The sequence below is a fragment of the Dendrobates tinctorius genome, unplaced genomic scaffold (genome assembly GCF_039654945.1).
Source record: "Dendrobates tinctorius isolate UK_male_01 unplaced genomic scaffold, ASM3965494v1 ptg000211l, whole genome shotgun sequence".
Taxonomy (NCBI): Eukaryota; Metazoa; Chordata; class Amphibia; order Anura; family Dendrobatidae; genus Dendrobates; species Dendrobates tinctorius.
This window is the reverse complement of record NW_027361878.1, coordinates 30,837,129-30,857,202: the sequence shown is the minus strand read 5'-3', so window position 1 is coordinate 30,857,202 and position 20,074 is coordinate 30,837,129. Positions and strand designations below refer to the sequence as shown.

Genomic DNA, 20,074 nt, shown 5'->3' with positions numbered 1-20,074 from the left:
AGGAAGACCGGAGGCAGGACTGGAGTAGGACGGAAGGACTGGGGCAGGATGGAACAGGAACACCGCAGGCAGGACTGGAGAAGGAGGGAGGGAGTACCGGAGGCAGGACTGCGGAATACAGCAGGGAACACGGATAGCAGGACTGAGAGGCTGCTGCAGGGAGCAGACGAGAACAGGACTGCAGGACTGCAGAGAGCACACGATGAAGCGAGGCCCAGTGTGCTAGGAAACACAACGATCAGGCGCCTCCCTCAGGGGGAAGTGGCCTGATATGCCCCTGTCTGGTTTGCCATTAGTCGGGGGGGGCTTCCGGGTCAGGGCATAGCCGGAGCACAAGAAGCAGGAGGGAGGCGCGGCCTATGGCGCATGCACATTGCATGCAGAGACGCCGCCGGCCACGAGCCTGTCAGAGGTGACCTCCGTGGATGTCAGGCGGCGGGGGGCTGCGGTGTGGGAGCGATGGCCGGGTGAGTATGCAGAGACGGCATGACAGTAAGCAGCACCTGTAAGATAAAAAATTCTTTCAACCCCTTGTAGTCTCTTAGGCCTCTTTCACACGTCAGCGACTCCTGTACGTGTGAATACAGTTTTCACATGCACCGGAGACACTTACACACGTAGACCCATTGTCTGTGCACATGTCAGTGTGTTTTCCTGGACTGTGTGTTTGTGGGCAAAACAGGCTGACATGTCCATTTTTTACCATCAACACAGACCGCAAAACGTCCTGCACACGTGCACACGGATGACACACTGGGATGACCCCTATCCATTACTAATCCTATAGTTGTATGGTAAATTTTTATTCAAAAATAACAAACACAGTTATACTCACCTTACGCCTAATTCCACTGAATCCCTTGTCTCCTGTTAAAAAACAACAATATCCCTCACGTATCCGTCGTTCTGTCTCATGCTGTAATCCATGTCTGGGGGATGAATAGTTTTCATCCTGGACGGTGCCAAGATGCAACCGTCCAGGCTGAGAACCACTGGTAAATGAGCTGCTGCGAGCGCAGCATCAGTGACTGGCGGTGATGTCATAGAAGTTAACGCAGGTCACTGAGACTGCGTTCCCAGCAGGGCTGAACTGTGGTGACCTCAGCACCATGGCAAAAAAATCAGTGATGAGGTCACCACAGTTCAGCTCAGTGACTTCCTGAGCAGATCATGGTGAGAAAATTCCCATCAGCTGCTCCTGCTGTTATTAGAGGCAGTAGGTGTAGGCTGATGGGAGTAATAGTCCCATCAGCCGCCACCTGCTGTCAGTGTTATCACTTGAATACAACTCTCATCATTCTCCTCTGCTCATGCCGATCACAGGGGAGAATGATGAGCAGGCAGCGCCGGTGAACAGCGCTTACTATAGCGTTGCTTCGCCTGCGCCAGGACATGTCACACGGGTGACATCCCAGTGTGTTCTCCATGTGCATGTGTGCGGAACATTTTGCGGCCTGAACTGCTGCTAAAAAACAGACATATCTACGTGTGGATCACATGGACACACGGTCCGTGGAAACACACGGACATGTGCACAGCAACATAGATTTCAATGTGTCTACGTGTGAAAACTGACACCTCAGTCCACACATACCGTAGACACGGACGTGTGAAAGAGGCCTTATCGGGACACCTTTTTCAGCTCATTCAATTGACACCCTGCACAGTGATCATGGGATTCCGTTGGGTTCTAACAAAGATCCCCAGATCTACACTTGGTGTCTGTTAATATAACCGAAAAAAAGAAAACTGGGTGCCAGGAATAAATATGGTACTTATATTTCTAATTAAGTTTTAAACACACTTTATTGAAATACAAATACTAAAAACAATGGCATGATGTCAACGATTCCGGCAGCAGTACAGACAAAGGCTAAAATTGGTGGGTGAAAAGAAGAAACTGGTGCAAGAAAATATTTTTTTTAAAATATAGTTATTACGAAAGGTTCTATTTTAATTTGAAAGTAAAACTTTTAGTGGTGTGATACTTTTAAAATTCTGATGTCCTCTGTGGTTTCTTTAGTTTTACTTCCCATCTGAGAATGTGCTGGTATGAAAAGTTGGAATAGGAGAACTTATAATTCACATTGCGGTCTGCCGATTTTAAGAGGTACAGTACGCTCTGTAAGCTTCTATTTTTCTGCCTGGCTAGTATCGTATAACTAGAGATATCTGAATCCAGGTGACAATTTAAAAAAGCAAAAACAATAAAGTGTCTAATTTTTAATAAAGCAAAATACATTGATTATTGTAAAAATGTATTGTTTGTTTCTCTATCATCTATCACCTCAATGTGTGTTTTACAGACTGGAAATAATGGATGCATCCACTTATACACGTAAGTGTATGTTCCTTTAAAACTTTCTAATAATGTACAGTCGTGAGAAAAGCTGAAGGATAAGGATATGTGCACATGTGAAATATTTGGTGCAGACATTTCTGCATCTCCAGGCAGTAAAAACACTGTGTAAACTAGGCGTGTTTTTGCCACGGTTTTGCAGCATTTTTGCCACTTTTTTTGCAGCTTTTTTGCCGTGTTTATGATGCATTTTTTACATGCGTTTTCGGTGCAGATTTTTTCGCAGATTAATCTGCAGCTCAAATGCTGAAAGAATTGACGAATAGGAAATAGGAAGCAATAAGCAGCATGTGCATGAGACTTCAGGATTCCCATTCACTTTGTTCGCATCAGGAAACCCTTCAGGTTTTGTGCTAAACCTGCATAGAAAAAAAAAAAAAAAAAGAAAAATCTGCAGCGTGTGCACAGGCTCTTAAGATTAGTTTTTCAAACACTGTAGAGTTAATAAATCCCAAATAAATCACCCTGCCAGATTAAAGAAATCTTTACCTACGCCCCTATAGTGCACAGATAGGGGAGACGACAGTTTTCCGTGAAAGAGAACAGCTAATAAATGCTGCCATCATCGTGGGCGGCATGAATTAGAGCCTTGCAGCAAAATTGCTGCTAGGTATGGCGTTCTCAGAATTGCATCGGTGATCTGGACTATAGTTTGGGTCAGACCAAGGTAACACGGCCATTGATTCTCTCATGCGAGAGAATCGGGACGATTATGCGAATGACTGCGTCAGAGATTGAGCCGAGTGTCAGTTCACTGTGATCCGATTCTTTCTCATGAGAGAATCGCAGCAGAAGTGTGGAGGAGGAGAGGGAGAAAGTAATTTCTTCATCTATTCCATTGCGTCCATTCACGGATGTCGGCCTGCACTTGGATGACATCCGAGTGCAGTGCGACGTTTGACACGCACCCATAGACTTGTATGTGTGCATGCGATCCGGTTATTGGAGCCACTCGCAGCATGCTGAGATTGTTCTCTGATGCCGAATTGGCACAGTCCCAAAGTATATCCTTGGGCTTAGTGCTATCGGAAAAAAACATCGGATAACTCTCGGCCGTGTTATACGGCAGTGTGGGTGAGCCCAAAGGATGAGATCCGTAGGGTATGAACAAGGTTTTCATTTACTAACGCGTTTCGGTGCCGGACGAGCGGCTTTTTTTAATAGAAAATAGCAAGTGGATTTAGACCTATAGGGAAGAATTCAAGTTAGGCTTTACTTATACCTTATTATTTTACTTTATTTTCTATAGTATATAGTTTGTTACAAAAGATAACAATTATAATCTGTTATTTCTAGGTGCGGAGACTATTACATATTGGACTGTAATGAGCATATCTATGATTGCAATGGGTAAGTAATGTTAAAAATGTCATTGGAGCTACGGTCGGAAATAAAATCAAGATTGGTCTGCGTGATCATATCATATGACGACATTGAGGAAAGATTTCAATTAAATGAATCATTCTGAAATCAAGTCCGTCAGAATTGTTAACCCCTTTGGCGACATGCGGCCTCTATGAAGGGTGGAGTTGCGCACCAGCTCCTATTAAGGCATTCAGTCGAATGGTTGGATGCAGGGAAGGTGTCTCCTAAAAAAAAAAAAAAAAAAAAAAAAACAACTGAAAAAAATATGGGTATCAGAAAATAAAGACTACCTAATTTTTTAATCTTTTTTTTAAGTACTAAAAGATAAAAAAATATATATATATACATTTGACATCACCATAACTTTACTGACCCACTGCTGAACAATACTTTATTATTCAATCCTGAATAGGGGGTTAATGATTTTTTTTCTGTTGTGATTTACCGTAGTAAAGGCGTTATAAATTTTAAAGATTTTTTTTTAGCTACAAGGTACTGTCTAGAAGCTGGGATGAATATATTAATAAGAGTAGCCATTGTTTTCTATTGTTATTTCATAAATCAACAGTGCACATGGTTGTAATAGATCTTATCAGAGAAATCTGACATATTGTCCCTGTCTTTATACTTTACACTATTAACATGTCTTATAATAATAATAATAAATTTTATTTTTATAGCGCCGACATATTCCGCAGCACTTTACATTTCAGAGGGGATTTGTACAGACAATAGACATTACAGCATAACAATAATCACATACAGTAGATTATAACAAATACCAAGAGGAGTGAGGGCCCTGCTCGCAAGCTTACAGTCTATGAGGAAAGAGGTAGACACGAAAGGTGGGTGGTAACAGTTGCCCTGATTGTATGGACCAGCCATAATGTTAAGTGTGTAACAGTACAGACACAAAGGGCTAATGGATGCATAAAGCATGTGGGAACATGATGCAGGGAACCTGGTTATGGTAAAACTTTTGTCTCTGCCACACAGGGATAGGTTAGGTTAATGTGTTGAGGCGATAGGCCAGTCTGAATAAATGCGTTTTCAGGACACGCTTAAAATTGTGGGGATTGGGGACTAATCGTATTGACCTGGGAAGTGCATTCCAAAGAATTGGCGCAGCGCGTGTAAAGTCTTGGAGACGGGAGTGGGAGGTTCTGACTATTGAGGATACTAACCTCAGGTCATCAGCAGAACGGAGGGCGCGGGTAGGGTGGTATACTGAAACAAGGGAGGAGATGTAGGGTGGTGCTGAGCCATGGAGGGCTTTGTGGGTGAGGGTAATAAGTTTATACTGAATTCTGGAGTGGATGGGTAGCCAGTGTAATGACTGGCACAAGGTAGAGGCATCGGTGTAACGATTGGTGAGGAATATGATCCTGGCTGCAGCATTCAAGACAGATTGGAGAGGGGAGAGTTTTGTAAGAGGGAGACCGATTAGAAGAGAGTTACAATAGTCGAGACGAGAATGAATAAGAGAAACAGTAAGAGTTTTTGCAGAGTCAAAAGTAAGAAAAGGTCGAATTCTAGAAATGTTTTTGAGGTGCAGATGACAAGAGCGAGCCAGTGATCGAATGTGGGGGGCAAAGGAAAGCTCGGAATCAAGTATGACCCCAAGACAGCGGGCATGTTGCTGGGGAGTAATAGTGGAACCACAGACGGAAATGGCAATGTCGGGTATAGGTACATTAGTAGAGGGAGGAAACACAAGGAGTTCAGTCTTTGACAGGTTCAGTTTCAGATATAGTGAGGACATGATATTAGACACAGCGTTTAGACAATCGCCAGTGTTTTCTAGAAAGGCTGGCGAGATGTCAGGAGAAGAAGCGTATAATTGGGTGTCATCAGCATAGAGATGGTAATGGAAACCAAATCTACTGATTGTTTGACCAATAGGGGCAGTGTACAAGGAGAAGAGGAGGGGGCCTAGAACCGATCCTTGAGGAACCCCAACAGTAAGGGGAAGGTGAGAGGAGGAGGAACCGGCAAAAGAAACAGTAAAGGAGCGATCGGAGAGATAGGAGGAGAACCAGGAGAGAACGGTGTCCTTGAGGCCAATGGAATGGAGCATAGTGAGGAGGAGCTGATGATCCACAGTGTCGAATGCTGCAGAGAGATCCAAGAGAATTAGCATGGAGTAGTGACCATTTGTTTTAGCTGTTAGCAGATCATTAGAGACTTTAGTGAGGGCAGTTTCAGTGGAGTGTAAAGAGCGGAAACCGGATTGGAGAGGGTCGAGAACAGAGTTTTCTGAGAGATAGCGGATAAGACGGGAGTGGACCAGGCGTTCCAGGAGTTTAGAGATGAAGGGAAGATTAGAGACAGGTCTATAGTTAGCGGCACAGTTTTGGTCGAGGGATGGTTTTTTTAAGTAGTGGATGTATGATGGCATGCTTAAATGAGGAGGGAAAAATACCAGAAGAGAGAGAGAGGTTAAATATTTATACGGTCTTATACGGTTGCCATATACTACGCATTTTATACTTTATATTACTATATCAGAAATCTAATTACAGAGACACCAAAACCACAGTACATGAATTTTTCAAGTTATAGATGCAATAGATCAGAATATCCACTGGAATCACATTTTCCTACAGGTGAACGGAGGCAGAAGAGCTCATTTTCCTGTAGCTTATTTCCCTATAATATTCATACGATTGAGCAAATTGGAATTTTGACAGAGCACAACCCCCAACTGTGGACGTCGGGCCCTCAGACCATCCTCATGGAGTCGGTTTCTAACCGTTTGTGCAGACACATGCACATTTGTGGCTTGATGGAGGTCATTTTGCAGGGCTCTGGCAGTGCTCCTCCTGTTCCTCCTTGCACAAAGGCGAAGGTAAGCGGTCCTGCTGCTGGGTTGTTGCCCTCCTACGGCCCCCTCCACGTCTCCTGGTGTACTGGCCTGTCTCCTGGTAGCGCCTCCAGCCTCTAGACACTACGCTGACAGACACAGCAAACCTTCTTGCCACAGTTCGCATTGATGTGCCATCCTGGATGAGCTGCACTACCTGAGCCACTTGTATGGGTTGTAGAGACAGTCTCATGCTACCACGAGTGTGAAAGCACAACCAACGTTCAAAGGAGAACAAAACATCAGCCAGAAAGCATTGGTACTGAGATGTGGTCTGTGGTCCCCACCTGCAGAACCACTCCTTTATTGAGGGTGTCTTGATAATTGCCAATAATTTCCATCTGTTGTCTATTCCATTTGCACAACAGCATGTGAAATTGATTGTCAATCAGTGTTGCTTCCTAAGTGGACAGTTTGATTTCACAGAAGTTTGATCCACTTGGAGTTATATTCTGTTGTTTAAGTGTTCCCTTTATTTTTTTGAACAGTGTGTATATATATATATATATATATATACACTCACTGGCCACTTTATTAGGTACACCTGTCCAACTGTGTGTTAAGACTTAATTTCTAATCAGCCAATCACATGGCGGCAACTCAGTGCATTTAGGCATGTAGACATGGTCAAGACAATCTCCTGCAGTTCAAACCGAGCATCAGTATGGGGAAGAAAGGTGATTTGAGTGCCTTTGAACGTGGCATGATTGTTGGTGCCAGAAGGGCTGGTCTGAGAATTTCAGAAACTGCTGATCTACTGGGATTTTCACGCACAACCATCTCTAGGGTTTACAGAGAATGGTCCGAAAAAGAAAAAAAATCCAGTGAGCGGCAGTTCTGTGGCCGGAAATGCCATGTTGATGCCAGAGGTCAGAGGAGAATGGGCAGACTGGTTCGAGCTGATAGAAAGGCAACAGTGACTCAAATTGCCACCCGTTACAACCAAGGTAGGCAGAAGAGCATCTCTGAACGCACAGTGCGTCGAACTTTGAGGCAGATGGGCTACAGCAGCAGAATACCACACTGGGTACCACTCCTCTCAGCTAAGAACAGGAAACTGAGGCTACAATTTGCACAAGCTCATCGAAATTGGACAGTAGAAGATTGGAAAAACGTTGCCTGGTCTGATGAGTCTCGATTTCTGCTGCGACATTCGGATGGTAGGGTCAGAATTTGGCGTAAACAACATGAAAGCATGGATCCATCCTGCCTTGTATCAACGGTTCAGGCTGGTGGTGGTGGTGTCATGGTGTGGGGAATTTTTTCTGGGCACTCTTTGGGCCCCTTGGTACCAATTGAGCATCGTTGCAACGCCACAGCCTACCTGAGTATTGTTGCTGACCATGTCCATCCCTTTATGACCACAATGTACCCAACATCTGATGGCTACTTTCAGCAGGATAATGCGCCATGTCATAAAGCTCGAATCATCTCAGATTGGTTTCTTGAACATGACAATGAGTTTACTGTACTCAAATGGCCTCCTCAGTCACCAGATCTCAATCCAATAGAGCATCTTTGGGATGTGGTGGAACGGGAGATTCGCATCAGGGATGTGCAGCCGACAAATCTGCGCCAACTGTGTGATGCCATCATGTCAATATGGTCCAAAATCTCTGAGGAATGCTTCCAGCACCTTGTTGAATCTCTGCCACGAAGAATTGAGGCAGTTCTGAAGGCAAAAGGGGGTCCAACCCCTTACTAGCATGGTGTACCTAATAAAGTGGCCAGTGAGTGTATATATATATATACATTGCTTAAAATACAAACAAAATGTGTCATCTTTAACTTTAGGCCTGTTAGAGATCATTTCATCTTCATCATGCTTAACTGTTCACAATAACAGTAATTTTGACCAGGGGTGCCCAAACTTTACATGCCACTGTAGATTGTAGTTACATAAATCCCATTCCCATGCTGAGGATAAGTAAAATCAACCACATGTTGCATACACAACTACTGTTCGAAAGTTTGGGGTCATCCAGACAATTTTGTGTTTTCCATGAAAACTCATACTTTTATTAATCAAATGAGTTGCCAAATGAATATAAAATCTAGTCCAGACATTGACAAGGTTCGAAAAAAAGATTTTTATTTGAAATAATAATTTTCTCCTTCAAAATTTGCTTTCGTCAAAGAATGCTCCCTTTGCAGCAATTACAGCATTTCACACCTTTGGCATTCTAGCAGTTAATTTGCTGAGGTAATCTGGAGAAATTTCACCCCATGCTTCCAGAAGCCCCTCCCACAAGTTGGTTTGGCTTGATGGGCACTTTTTGCGTACCATACGGTCAAGCTGCTCCCACAACAGCTCGATGGGGTTGATATCTGGTGACTGCGCTGGTCACTCCATTACACATAGAATACCAGCTGCCTGCTTATTCCCTAAATAGTTCTTGCATTATTTGGAGGTGTGCTTTGGGTCATTGTCCTGTTGTAGGATGAAATTGGCTCCAATCATGTACTGTCCACAGGGTATGGCATGGAGTTGCAAAATGGAGTGATAGCCTTCCTTATTCAAAATCCCTTTTACCTTGTACAAATCTCCCACTTTACCAGCATCAAAGCAACCCCAGACCATCATATTACCTCCACCATGCTTGACAGATGGCGTCAGGCACTCTTCCATCATCTTTTCAGTCGTTCTGCGTCTCACAAATGTTCTTCTGTGTGATCCAAACACCTCAAACTTGGATTCGTCTGTTGTCCATAACACATTTTACCAATCTTCCTCTGTCCAATGTCTGTGTTCTTTTGCTGATATTAATCCTTTCCTTTATTAGCCAGTCTCAGATATGGCTTTTTCTTTGCCACTCTGCCCTGAAGGCCAGCATCCCGGAGTCGCCTCTTCACTGTAGACATTGACACTGGCGTTTTGCGTGTACATTTTAATGAAGCTGCCAGTTGAGGACCTGTGAGGCGTCGATTTCTCAAACTACAGACTCTAATGTACTTGTCTTGTTGCTCAGTTGTGCAGCGAAGCCCCCCCACTTCTCTTTCTACTCTGGTTAGAGCCTGTTTGTGCTCTCCTCTGAAGGGAGTAGTACACACCGTTGTAGGAAATCTTCAGTCTCTTGTCAATTTGTCGCATGGAATAGCCTTCATTTCTAAGAACAAGAATAGACTGTCGAGTTTCACATGAAAGTTCTTTTTTTCTGGCCATTTTGACAGTTTAATGGAACCAACAAATGTAATGCTCCAGATTCTCAACTAGCTCAAAGGAAGGTCAAGTTTATAGCTTCTCTAATCAGCCAAACTGTTTTTAGCTGTGCTAACATACTTGCACGAGGGTTTTCAAGGGTATTCTAACCATCCATTAGCCTTCTTACACAATTAGTAAACACAATGTACCATAAGAACACTGGAGTGATGGTCGTTGGAAATGAGCTCTATACACTTATGAAGATATTGCATTACAAACCAGACGATTGCAGCTAGAAAAGTAATTTATCACATTAGCAAAGTATAGAGTGTATTACTGAATCATTTAAAGTTAGCTTCATTGGAAAAAACTGTGCTTTTCTTTCAAAAATAAGGAAATTTCTAAGTGACCCTAAACTTTTGAACGGTAGTGTATGTCCTACAAAATTTTTTGTATCGATCCACAACCGGTTCAGTCGTTATGTAAATGTCGAGCGCGCCACATGTTTTTTTTAATGCATCATCCCTTGTATTATTGGAAGGTTACTAACCTGTCCCGTCCTCTTGCTTATCCCCAGGAGCCGTATATAAAGACAATTGCCCGCTCCAGCCGTTCATACCTATCTATCTTATGGTTTCTGGAGTCACGATGTTGGTGGCTGTTTTATTATATTTTCTGGAATTTATGTGGAACATATACAGCAGAGTTCTAGGAGGTATAATTTTAACTTTTAGCCTTGTTTGGCTTATAGCAGGTAGGTATTTATAATAGTTGACATACTTATGAATAAAAGAACATTAAAACAATCATAAAGCTGATTTTATAAATTAAAAGTCTACATGACCGAAAGTACAGAGAACATGGAGGGAGCTGAGCAGCCGTCAAGGTTGGACGGCCATGCACAGCTCCGAAAAAACTCCTGGCCCCGGCACCGACGTGTGTGCCGAAGGCCCACAGTGCACAGCACTTGGGGCCTGATGAGTAGAAGCACAAGAGCGGGGCCCTGGACCTGCAGGCCCCCTTTTGTCCTGCTGCTCACCGGGCCCCATACAGCAGTAAGGGTAGTAATGCCCTGATGGCAGCCCTGCCTCCCTTCAATGAAGAATCATCAGTGACACTCGTTTCCAGGGCTGGGCTAGTCCCTGTGCACTGTGTACTGTGCGATCTGCACAATGTCAGCTCGCTCTCTGTTGTTGGCTCAGATCAGCAGTAACTAACCGTGCACTGTGTACTGTGCGATCTGCACAATGTCAGCTCGCTTTCTGTTGTCGGCTCAGATCAGCAGTAACTAACCGTGCACTGTGTACTGTGCAATCTGCACAATGTAAGCTCGCTTTCTGTTGTTGGCTCAGATCAGCAGTAACTAACCGTGCACTGTGTACTGTGCAATCTGCACAATGTCAGCTCGCTTTCTGTTGTCGGCTCAGATCAGCAGTAACTGACACCAGAGTGGTATCTGTATACCCGATGTACAGAGACCAGTGACGTCACTTGCGGGGGCGACGCTATCATTGTGCACATCGCACAGTGTGCAGGGACTAGAACAGCTCCTGAAACCAGTGTGACTGATGATGCTTCATGTCAGCGAGGGGGTAGGGGCTGCAGCAGTGCACGCAGCCCCTGCCCCCTGATGACACTTCCTTTTAAGTATCCCACCATACATTGAGATTCTCAAAAGAAATGTCATAAAAAAGAAGTGAAAAAAAATAAGCTGTTAGATTGTGTAGTTAGGGAAGGATAGGGAATTTTTAATTAAAGTATAGTAGAAAATAAATTACATTATGGCATTAAAAAAATAAATTTAAAGGAAAATTACTTTGGACTTCGGACCACCCCTTTAATAAATGTAAAAGTTGTTAACATTGCTCTCCCCTTCCTCCACCTGAATGAGAAACCATACTTACTTTTTAAAATTTAGGGTGATGTTATTGCACAAATTAAAAATGTTATGCAATCTGTAACTTTTTGCCACTTTTTGTTACAAATGATGACTTTTAAGGGCTCAGTTTGCACTAAAATTTAATATGTTCATAAGGCGTCTTTCTGCAACAGTCCAATTTTGGTAAACTTTGTTGCCTGTTCTGTCTTTCGAGGCTATTTTTTCTATAGTTTAGAAACCAATCATACGAATTTATTCTACGTAGAAGAAAAGTCTAAGTCTAGGTGCAGACTGTGCTTGTGGCCACTGTTGGGCACGTACACTTAGGAGTATGTGCCTGAGAGTGGTCACAGTCTGGATGAATTCCAGATGAGTTACTCTTTTTTCTTTTGCGGTGGTCCTCTGTATAGGAAAGCACCTCCTTTTCCCCTATCACATACACCTAAGAGGTGTGCAGATGCTGTCCAGCAAAGTAAAGGGCACAAAAACACACTTTTGGCCTCTGTCTGGCAAATGGCAGCCTATGTTAGCGCTAAATTATGCACAGTATGAACTTCATCCTTGATTTAATTTACATTAAATGTATTTTTAATAGCATGTTTTTTTTTCTCCATTTAGGAAGTGTTTGGGTGTTTGGTGTAGTCAGTGAATATGAAGATCCGGCCCAATGTAACGATGCTGTTTACTACTTCACATTTGCAATGGTGATAGCACAATATCTGTTAATTGCCGTGGTTTTGGTGCTATTTTTTTGCTTTGGTTTTTCACCAAGATCATATATGTATGAGAGGTGAGTTCTTTTAACCCCTTCATGACCCAGCCTATTTTGACCTTAATGACCAGGCCATTTTTTGCAATTCTGACCAGTGTCCCTTTAACTCAGGAACGCTTCAACGCATCCTAGCGATTCTGAGATTGTTTTTTCGTGACACATTGGGCTTCATGTTAGGGGTAAATTTAGGTCGATAATTTTTGTGTTTATTTGTGAAAAAAAACAAACGGAAATTTGGCGAAAATTTTTTAAATTTCGCAATTTTCAAATTTTGAATTTTTATTCTGTTAAACCAGAGAGTTATGTGACACAAAATAGTAATAAATAACATTTCCCACATGTCTACTTTACATCAGCACAATTTTGGAAACAAATTTTTTTTTGTTAGGAAGTTATAAGGGTTAAAAGCTGACCAGCGATTTCTCATTTTTACAACATAATTTACAAAACCATTTTTTTTAGGGACCACCTCACATTTCAAGTCACTTTGAGGAGTCTATATGGCAGAAAATACCCAAAAGTGACACCATTCTAAAAACTGCATCCCTCAAGCTACTCAAAACTACATTCAGACTGTGTGCCCACGATGCGATTTTTAAGCGTTTTTGCAGCGATTTTCGGCGCGAAAACATTTAAAAATCTTGTACAGAACGCCCCCCATGCATTCCTATGGCATTCCGCACATGCTGTGCTAATGCTGCGCTTTTTTCCACGGCGGAATCGCATCACGGAAAAAATCGCAGCATGCTCATTCTTTTGTGCGGAATCGCAAAGAATTGCCGCGATTCCGCACCCATAGGTATGCATGAGAATCGCTTACTTCCCGCATTTGGCTATGCCCACCATGCGGGAAGTTAAGCGTCTCATGTGCGGTTGGTACCCACGGTGTGGAGGAGAGGAGACTGTCCTCCAGGCCCTGGGTACCATACCCCTGTAAAAAAAAGAATAAAAAATAAAAAATTGGGGTATATTTACCTTCCGACGTCCCGCGCTGCATTCCCGGCCTCAGCGATCCCAGTAATGCCTTGCGGCAAGGTCCTGTGATGACGTAGTCTCGCGTGACTCTAGTGGTCTCGTGAGATCGCTATAGCAATGCGAGACCAACGTCATCACAGGTCTCGCAAGGCATTACTGGGAACGCTGAGGCCCGGGATGGCAGCGTGGGACGTCGGAAGGTAAATATTCCCCAATTTTTTATTTTTTAATTATTTTTTACATTCTTTCTTTTACTATTGATGCCGCATAGGCGGCCTCAATAGTAAAAAGCTGGTCACACCAGCTTTTTGACCAACCTGTCAATCACTTTCCAAGCGATGCTTCAAATCGCTTGGAAAGTGCTTGAATATCACACGCGAAAATCGCGGCAACATCGCGATCATAATCGCGGTAAAATCGCGCTAAAAAATTTCTGGGAAGGAGTCCGGTTTTCAGTGTCCGGATTTAAACGCTACGCGGGCACATAGCCTCAAGAAGATTATTAACCCTTCAGGTGCTTCACAGGATCTAAAACAACGTGGAATGAAAAAATGGACATTTTAATTTTTCCAACAAAAATGTTCTTTAAGGCTAGTTTCACACTAGCGTTTTTTAGCGCTGCGCTTCGTGCGCAATAGAATCGCATGCAAAAAACGCATCATGCGCTTTGTATGCGTTTGCTTTTTTTAGGCGCATGCGTTTTAATCAGTTTCTAGCCACGTTAACTCTTAAAAAGCATGCGATCTTAAACACAGGCGTGCACATGTCCATGCGCACACCTGCGTTCCCATAGACTGTAATGTGATTTTTTTGCGCAAGCGTGGGATGCGTTTTTTTGAGACAGGTCAGACAAACCAAAAATGCAACAGGTTGCGTCCGGAGCGCCTAGGCGCACACTACAAAAAAATGCATGCACACGAAAACGCATACGAACGCGTGCATACGCTAGACCATGTGCCCTCATGTTAAAGATAGGGGCAAAGGACGCATTTGCATGGACGCGCACGAAGCGCAGCGCTAAAAAACGCTAGTGTGAAACCAGCCTTAGCATCAATTTTTTCATTTTCACATGGGCAACAGGATAAAATGAATCCTAAAATTTGTTGGGCAATTTCTTCTGAGTGCACCGATACCTCATATGTGGTCATAAACCACTGTTTGAGCACACGGCAGGGCTCAGAAGGGAAGGAGCGCCATTTGACTTTTTGAATGGAAAATATGCTGGAATTTTTAGCGGATGCCATGTCGTGTTTGGAGAGTCCCTGTGTGCCTAAACATTGGAGCTCCCACACAAGTGACCCCATTTTGGAAACTAGACCCTCCAAGGAACTTATCTAGATGCATAGTGAGCACTTTGAACCCCAAGCTGCTTCACAAATTGATCCGTAAAAAAAAAGTACTTTTTTTCACAAAAATTTTCTTTTAGCCTCAGTTTTTTCATTTTCACATGGGCAACAGGATAAAATGGATCTTAACATTTGTTGGGCAATTTCTCCTGAGTACACCGATACCTCATATGTGGCCATAAACCACTGTTTGGGCGCACGGCAGGGCCCGGAAGGCAAGGAGCGCCATTTGACTTTTTGAATGGAAAATTATCTCCAATTGTTAGCGGACACCATGTCGCGTTTGGAGAGCCCCTGTGTGCCTAAACATTGGAGCTCCCCCACAAGTGTCCCCATTTTGGAAACTAGACCCCCGAAGGAACTTATCTAGATGTGTGGTGAGCACTTCGAACTCATGGGAGAGCTCAGAAGGGAAGGAGTGCCATTTTGGAATGCATACTTTGATGGAATGTTCTGCGGGTGTCATGTTGCGTTTGCAGAGCCCCTGATGTGCCTAAACAGTAGAAACTCCCCACAAGTTACCCCATTTTGGAAACTAGACACCCCAAGGAACTTATCTAGATGTGTGGTGAGCACTTTGAACCCCCAAGTGCTTCACAGAAGTTTATAATGCAGAGCGATGAAAATAAAAAATCATTTTTTTTCCTCAAAAAATGATTTTTAGCCCACAATTTTTATTTCTACAAGGGTAACAGGATAAATTGGACCCCAAAAGTTGTTGTGCAATTTTTCCTGAATACGCTGATACCCCATATGTGGGGGTAAACCACTGTTTGGGCACACATCGGGGCTCGGAATGGAGGGAGCACTGTTTGACTTTTTGAGCGCAAAATTGGCTGCAATAAATGGTGGCACTATGTCGTGTTTGGAGACCCCCTCATAAACAGTGGAAACCCCTCAATTCTAACTCCAACCCTAACTCCAACACACCCCTAACACTAATCCCAACCCTAATCATAACCCTAATTACAACCCTAACCCAACACACCCCTAACCCTAATCCCAACTCTAACCCTAACCACAAGCCTATCCCTAATCCCAACCCCAACCCACCCCTAACCCTAATCTTAACCCTAATTCCAACGCTAACCCTAATTCCAACCCTAATTCCAACTCTAACCCTAATTTCAACCCTAACCCTAATTTTAACCCTAACCCTAATTCCAACCCTAACCCTAATTCTAACCCTAATAGAAAAATAAAAATATTTTCTTTATTTTATTATTTGTCCCTACCTATGGGGGGTGATAAACGGGGGGTTTATTTACTTTTTTATTTTGATCACTGTGAGAGTTTATCACAGTGATCAAAATAAATGAATGAATCTGCAGCCGGCAGATTCCAGCGGGCGCACTGCGCATGCGCCCGCCATTTTCCAAGATGGCGGCGCCCATGGTCTGAGATGGCGGGACACCGGGACGGCCACAGGGACGTCGGAGGCACCGTGGAGGGTGAGGGGGGTGATCAAAAGGTGGGGGGGGAGCGGAGGGAAGGGGAGGGGGAGCAGATCGGCGCCGTCAGTCAGTGGGGGGTCTGATCGGTGTCTCCAGCCATGGCAGATACTATTGCAGCATCGGCCATGGGTGGATTGTAATATTTCACCAAATTTCATTGGTGAAATATTACAATTGTTCTGATTGGCTGTTTCACTTTTAACAGCCAATCAGAGCGATCGTAGCCACGTGGGGGCTAAGCCACCCCACCGTGGTGAAGTACAAAGGGTCCTGTGTGTGCGGGTCGGGTGACCTACGTGGCGTCAATGTGGCGCCTACGTGGCGTCAAAGGTCAGGAAGGGGTTAAATGATGTCGCTTAATTTTTTTCTATTGATGTTTTTGGGGTATACCAAATTACATTCTGTAAATGTTGTTTGGGCACAAACAACTAAATTATAAAAGTACCGCACTCAAAGTTTTTTTTTCACAAATCAATGTATTAAAAATAGATAATAGTCAAACATATACATTATGTCACAGGTTTTACTATGGCAGAGAGGAGCCAGAAAACCGCAGCGTTTTTGTTTTCACACACTCCTGCACTGAATAGTAGCACTTCTCCCTCATAATAAACTGAGCAGGTTTCTTTCAGTAGTGTAGGGGTTAAACTGTTGAGATTGGAGTCTCTGTAGCTTCCTGCTTGGAGGATCTTAGCTGTGCAGTATCAGCCACTCCTCTATCCTATTTATTCCTGTCTCTGGCAATCTGGATTGTCAGTGTTAATTTTTGTGCTTCCTGGTGAAGGAGTGTCAGTTTCGGTGTTCGGTAGAGTCATTCAGAAAATTTGTTCTGTGCCTGTTGCTTGGTGGTTTCAGTTTTGTGCTAAAGGCCCTTTTACATTTAGCGATGCACCAGCGATCCAACCAGCGATCCGACCCGGTCAGGATCGCTGGTGCATCGCTAAATGATCACTAGTGAGCTTTCATACAGAAAGATCTCACAGCGATGCAGCAGCGACGCAGCGCACGATACTTACCATTCACACACAGCGATCCTGCGTCCTCCCGCCCGCCTCCACGCGTCGCTGGACGTCACAGCAGGAAGTCTCAGCAGGAAGCGCCCGACGAGAAATGGAGCCGGACATTCTCGCGCGATCAGCGATGAGCAGCGGGGGAGCCGGTCGTTGGTAAGTATCACACATAGCGATATCGCTAGCAATATCGCTATAACGTCACAAAACCAGTGACGTTTTAGCGATATTGCTAGCGATATTGCTTAGTGTAAAACCCCCTTTAGCCTCCATCCTATCCTATTTTGTTTACCTTAGTAATCTCTCTGGTTTCTACCTCTGTTGTCTGGGAGTGCATATTTTGTATGTTTGGTATTTTCATTTATCCTCGTACGTCCTTCCTTGCTTGTCTGGATTGTGTATATACATACACTATTCCTCCATGCTCCTCTGGGAGGGGACAGATAAGGGCTGATTCAGGAGTACAGCAAGGTACGTGGCCCCAGCATTTTCACCATCAGAAGTAAGCCGGGGAGCAGGGATAGCTAGGGCACTCCTAGTGATAGAGACAGGGTAGGATCCCCTGGCCCTGAGTTATAAGACTACAAAATTGTGACACATTAAAGCTTCCTGCTTGCTCTGGAAAGCATTGTGCTCCTGATTGATTGACAGTTTGCATGATTGTGTTAATGACTAGGATTGTGCACTCTCCGATGCTGCAGCTTTGCATTTTCAGCATCGAAAGAGGGCAGGGGCACTGAACCTATCCAAAACCAGCCATTTAGCCAGCTTCAGAGCAGCACTTACAAGATGTATAGCAAAGAACTTGCAAGCGCTGCACTTCATGCCTAGGCGGCCACCGCTGGTAGACAGCAGAGGTGGCTGGTAACCTTAAGGCTGAGTTCACACATGGCGTTTTTTTTGCGTTTCCACGGCGGTTTTAACCGCGCGATTTTGCCGCGAAAACACAAAAAATAAGCATCCCATGCATTCCTATGGGATTCTGCAATGCTGTGCTAATGCTGCGGTAAAAAACGCAGCATGCTCATTAATTTGCGGAATTGCGGCGATCCCGCACCCATAGGAATGCATTGTTCCGCTTAATTCCCGCATGTGGCTGTGCACACCATGTGGAAAGTAAGCAGAACAATTGCGGATGGTACCCACGGTCCGGAGGAGAGGAGACTGTCCTCTGGGCTTTGGGTACCATATCCCTGTAAAAAATAGAATTTAAAATAAAAAATATTGTTATTCTTACCTTCCGGTGTCCCGCGCAGCATTCCCGCCTCTCTCCACGCTCCTGGTCCCAGTAAGCCTTTGCGAAAATGCTCGCGATGGCGTCCGTTCTCGCGGGATCGCGAAGTCTCGCGGTCATTCGCGCGACGTCATCGCGAATTACCGCGAGACATCGCGATCCCTCGAGAACGGACGTCATCGCGGGCATTTTCGCAAAGGATTACTGGGAACGGATGCGCGGGACGTCGGAAAGGTGAGAATAACACTATTTTTTATTTTTTTTTTACATTCTATCTTTTACTACTGATTCCGCATAGGTGGCCTCAGTAGTAAAAAGTTGGTCACACTCGTCAAACACTATGTTTGACGAGTGTGACCAACCTGTCAATCAGTTCTCCAAGCGATGCTACATATCGCTTGGAAAACGCTAGCATTTTGCAAGCTAATTACGCTTGCAAAATGCTAGTTTTTCCCCGGGAAAATCGCGGGAATTTAAAATGCGATTTTCCCGCAGAATGGAATTCCGGAATTCTCGCGGTAATTTCCGCGAGAGTTCCGGTACGTGTGCACTTAGCCTTAGCAGTAAAATCCCTCCTGTATTGAGAACAGAGAAAGGTTTTTAATAAGAAGTAAATTCCAAAGTTGGTTTTTTTTTTACAAAAACTTTGCAAATGTAAACATTTAACACTTATTGGAAGTAGCAATCCTAAAAGTCAATATCAACCCTTTATCGAGCCATGCTACATTGGAGGTATCAATCCTAAAAGTCAATATTGCCTCTTTAAGAAGCTTTTCCACATGACTTAGGATATAACAGATCATGTGGCAAGGCTCGTTAAAGGGTCAATTTTGACTTTTAATATCGTTATCCCCCCCAATAGGTGGCGCTAGAGTTCTTGTCCTATTCCTTTCTGAAGATAGTTGCAAACAAGAACTTTGCTTTGTTATCTTTTTAAGGAGATGAGACCTTTATTTGTTTCAGATGTGAATTTTCCATTTGTAATAACTAGTGATTTTTTTTTCTCACTGTGTTTTAGGATTGAGTGACAAATCACCTACAGAAAAGAAGACAAAGCAGCAATTGTCAGAAAATGAACATAGCTGTATAAATGTGAAATAGAGATATTATTGTCATCTTAGAGTCCTTTAAATTGGAAAATATCCGAGAAACCTGTAACAAATTCAATTCTAGTGGTTGTTTTGCATAATAATATTTTTTAAGTGGAAAACGTTCCGTGTTACATGTATCTTGTATTAAAAAATATTGACGTTTATTTACGGAGCAGTGAATGTCGATCTGTCTGCTAGTAGGTACCGAAAGTGACGATTTCACTGTTGCAGATTACTAAAATATTGGATCTGGTGCTGGATTATTTGGGAAAGAACACTTCTTTTTTGGGAGATTGCAGTATGTCCAAAAGTGTAGATTTCTTTTGCAAAAATGTGCTCCATACACATGAATGGGGTTTAAAAATCCCACGTGTAACACTGATGGTTTAGAACAAAAATCTGCAGCAAATCTGCTGCATGTGAATATATCCTAAAAGACTGTGAGGAGCAGCCTCGGTGCCCCCGCCGTGCCGCACAACTGTGCCACAGCTGCAAGGCTGGATTAAGACAAGCGAAGGAAAACTCATTAGATTTTTTTTCCAGAAAACTCAGATTGTCATACTTATGTCTATATTTTATGTCTA

General features: G+C 43.6%; 1 protein-coding gene across 2 annotated transcripts; it reads left to right on the top strand.

Moving 5' to 3' along the window:
* Window positions 1-1,981: 1,981 nt before the first annotated feature.
* LOC141058433 (transmembrane protein 272-like) lies at window positions 1,982-19,648 on the top strand. Of its 2 annotated transcripts, none has more exons than XM_073554685.1 (6): window positions 1,982-2,110; window positions 2,307-2,338; window positions 3,656-3,709; window positions 10,307-10,444; window positions 12,227-12,398; window positions 19,418-19,648. In XM_073554685.1, exons 2-6 carry the CDS (start codon window positions 2,317-2,319, stop codon window positions 19,425-19,427), a joined length of 396 nt encoding a protein of 131 aa, XP_073410786.1. In that variant the 5' UTR covers window positions 1,982-2,110; window positions 2,307-2,316; the 3' UTR covers window positions 19,428-19,648. The 2 variants fall into 2 exon arrangements, with proteins under 2 accessions (XP_073410786.1, XP_073410785.1); XM_073554684.1 differs by having other exon boundaries at window positions 10,307-10,483.
* Window positions 19,649-20,074: the final 426 nt, after the last annotated feature.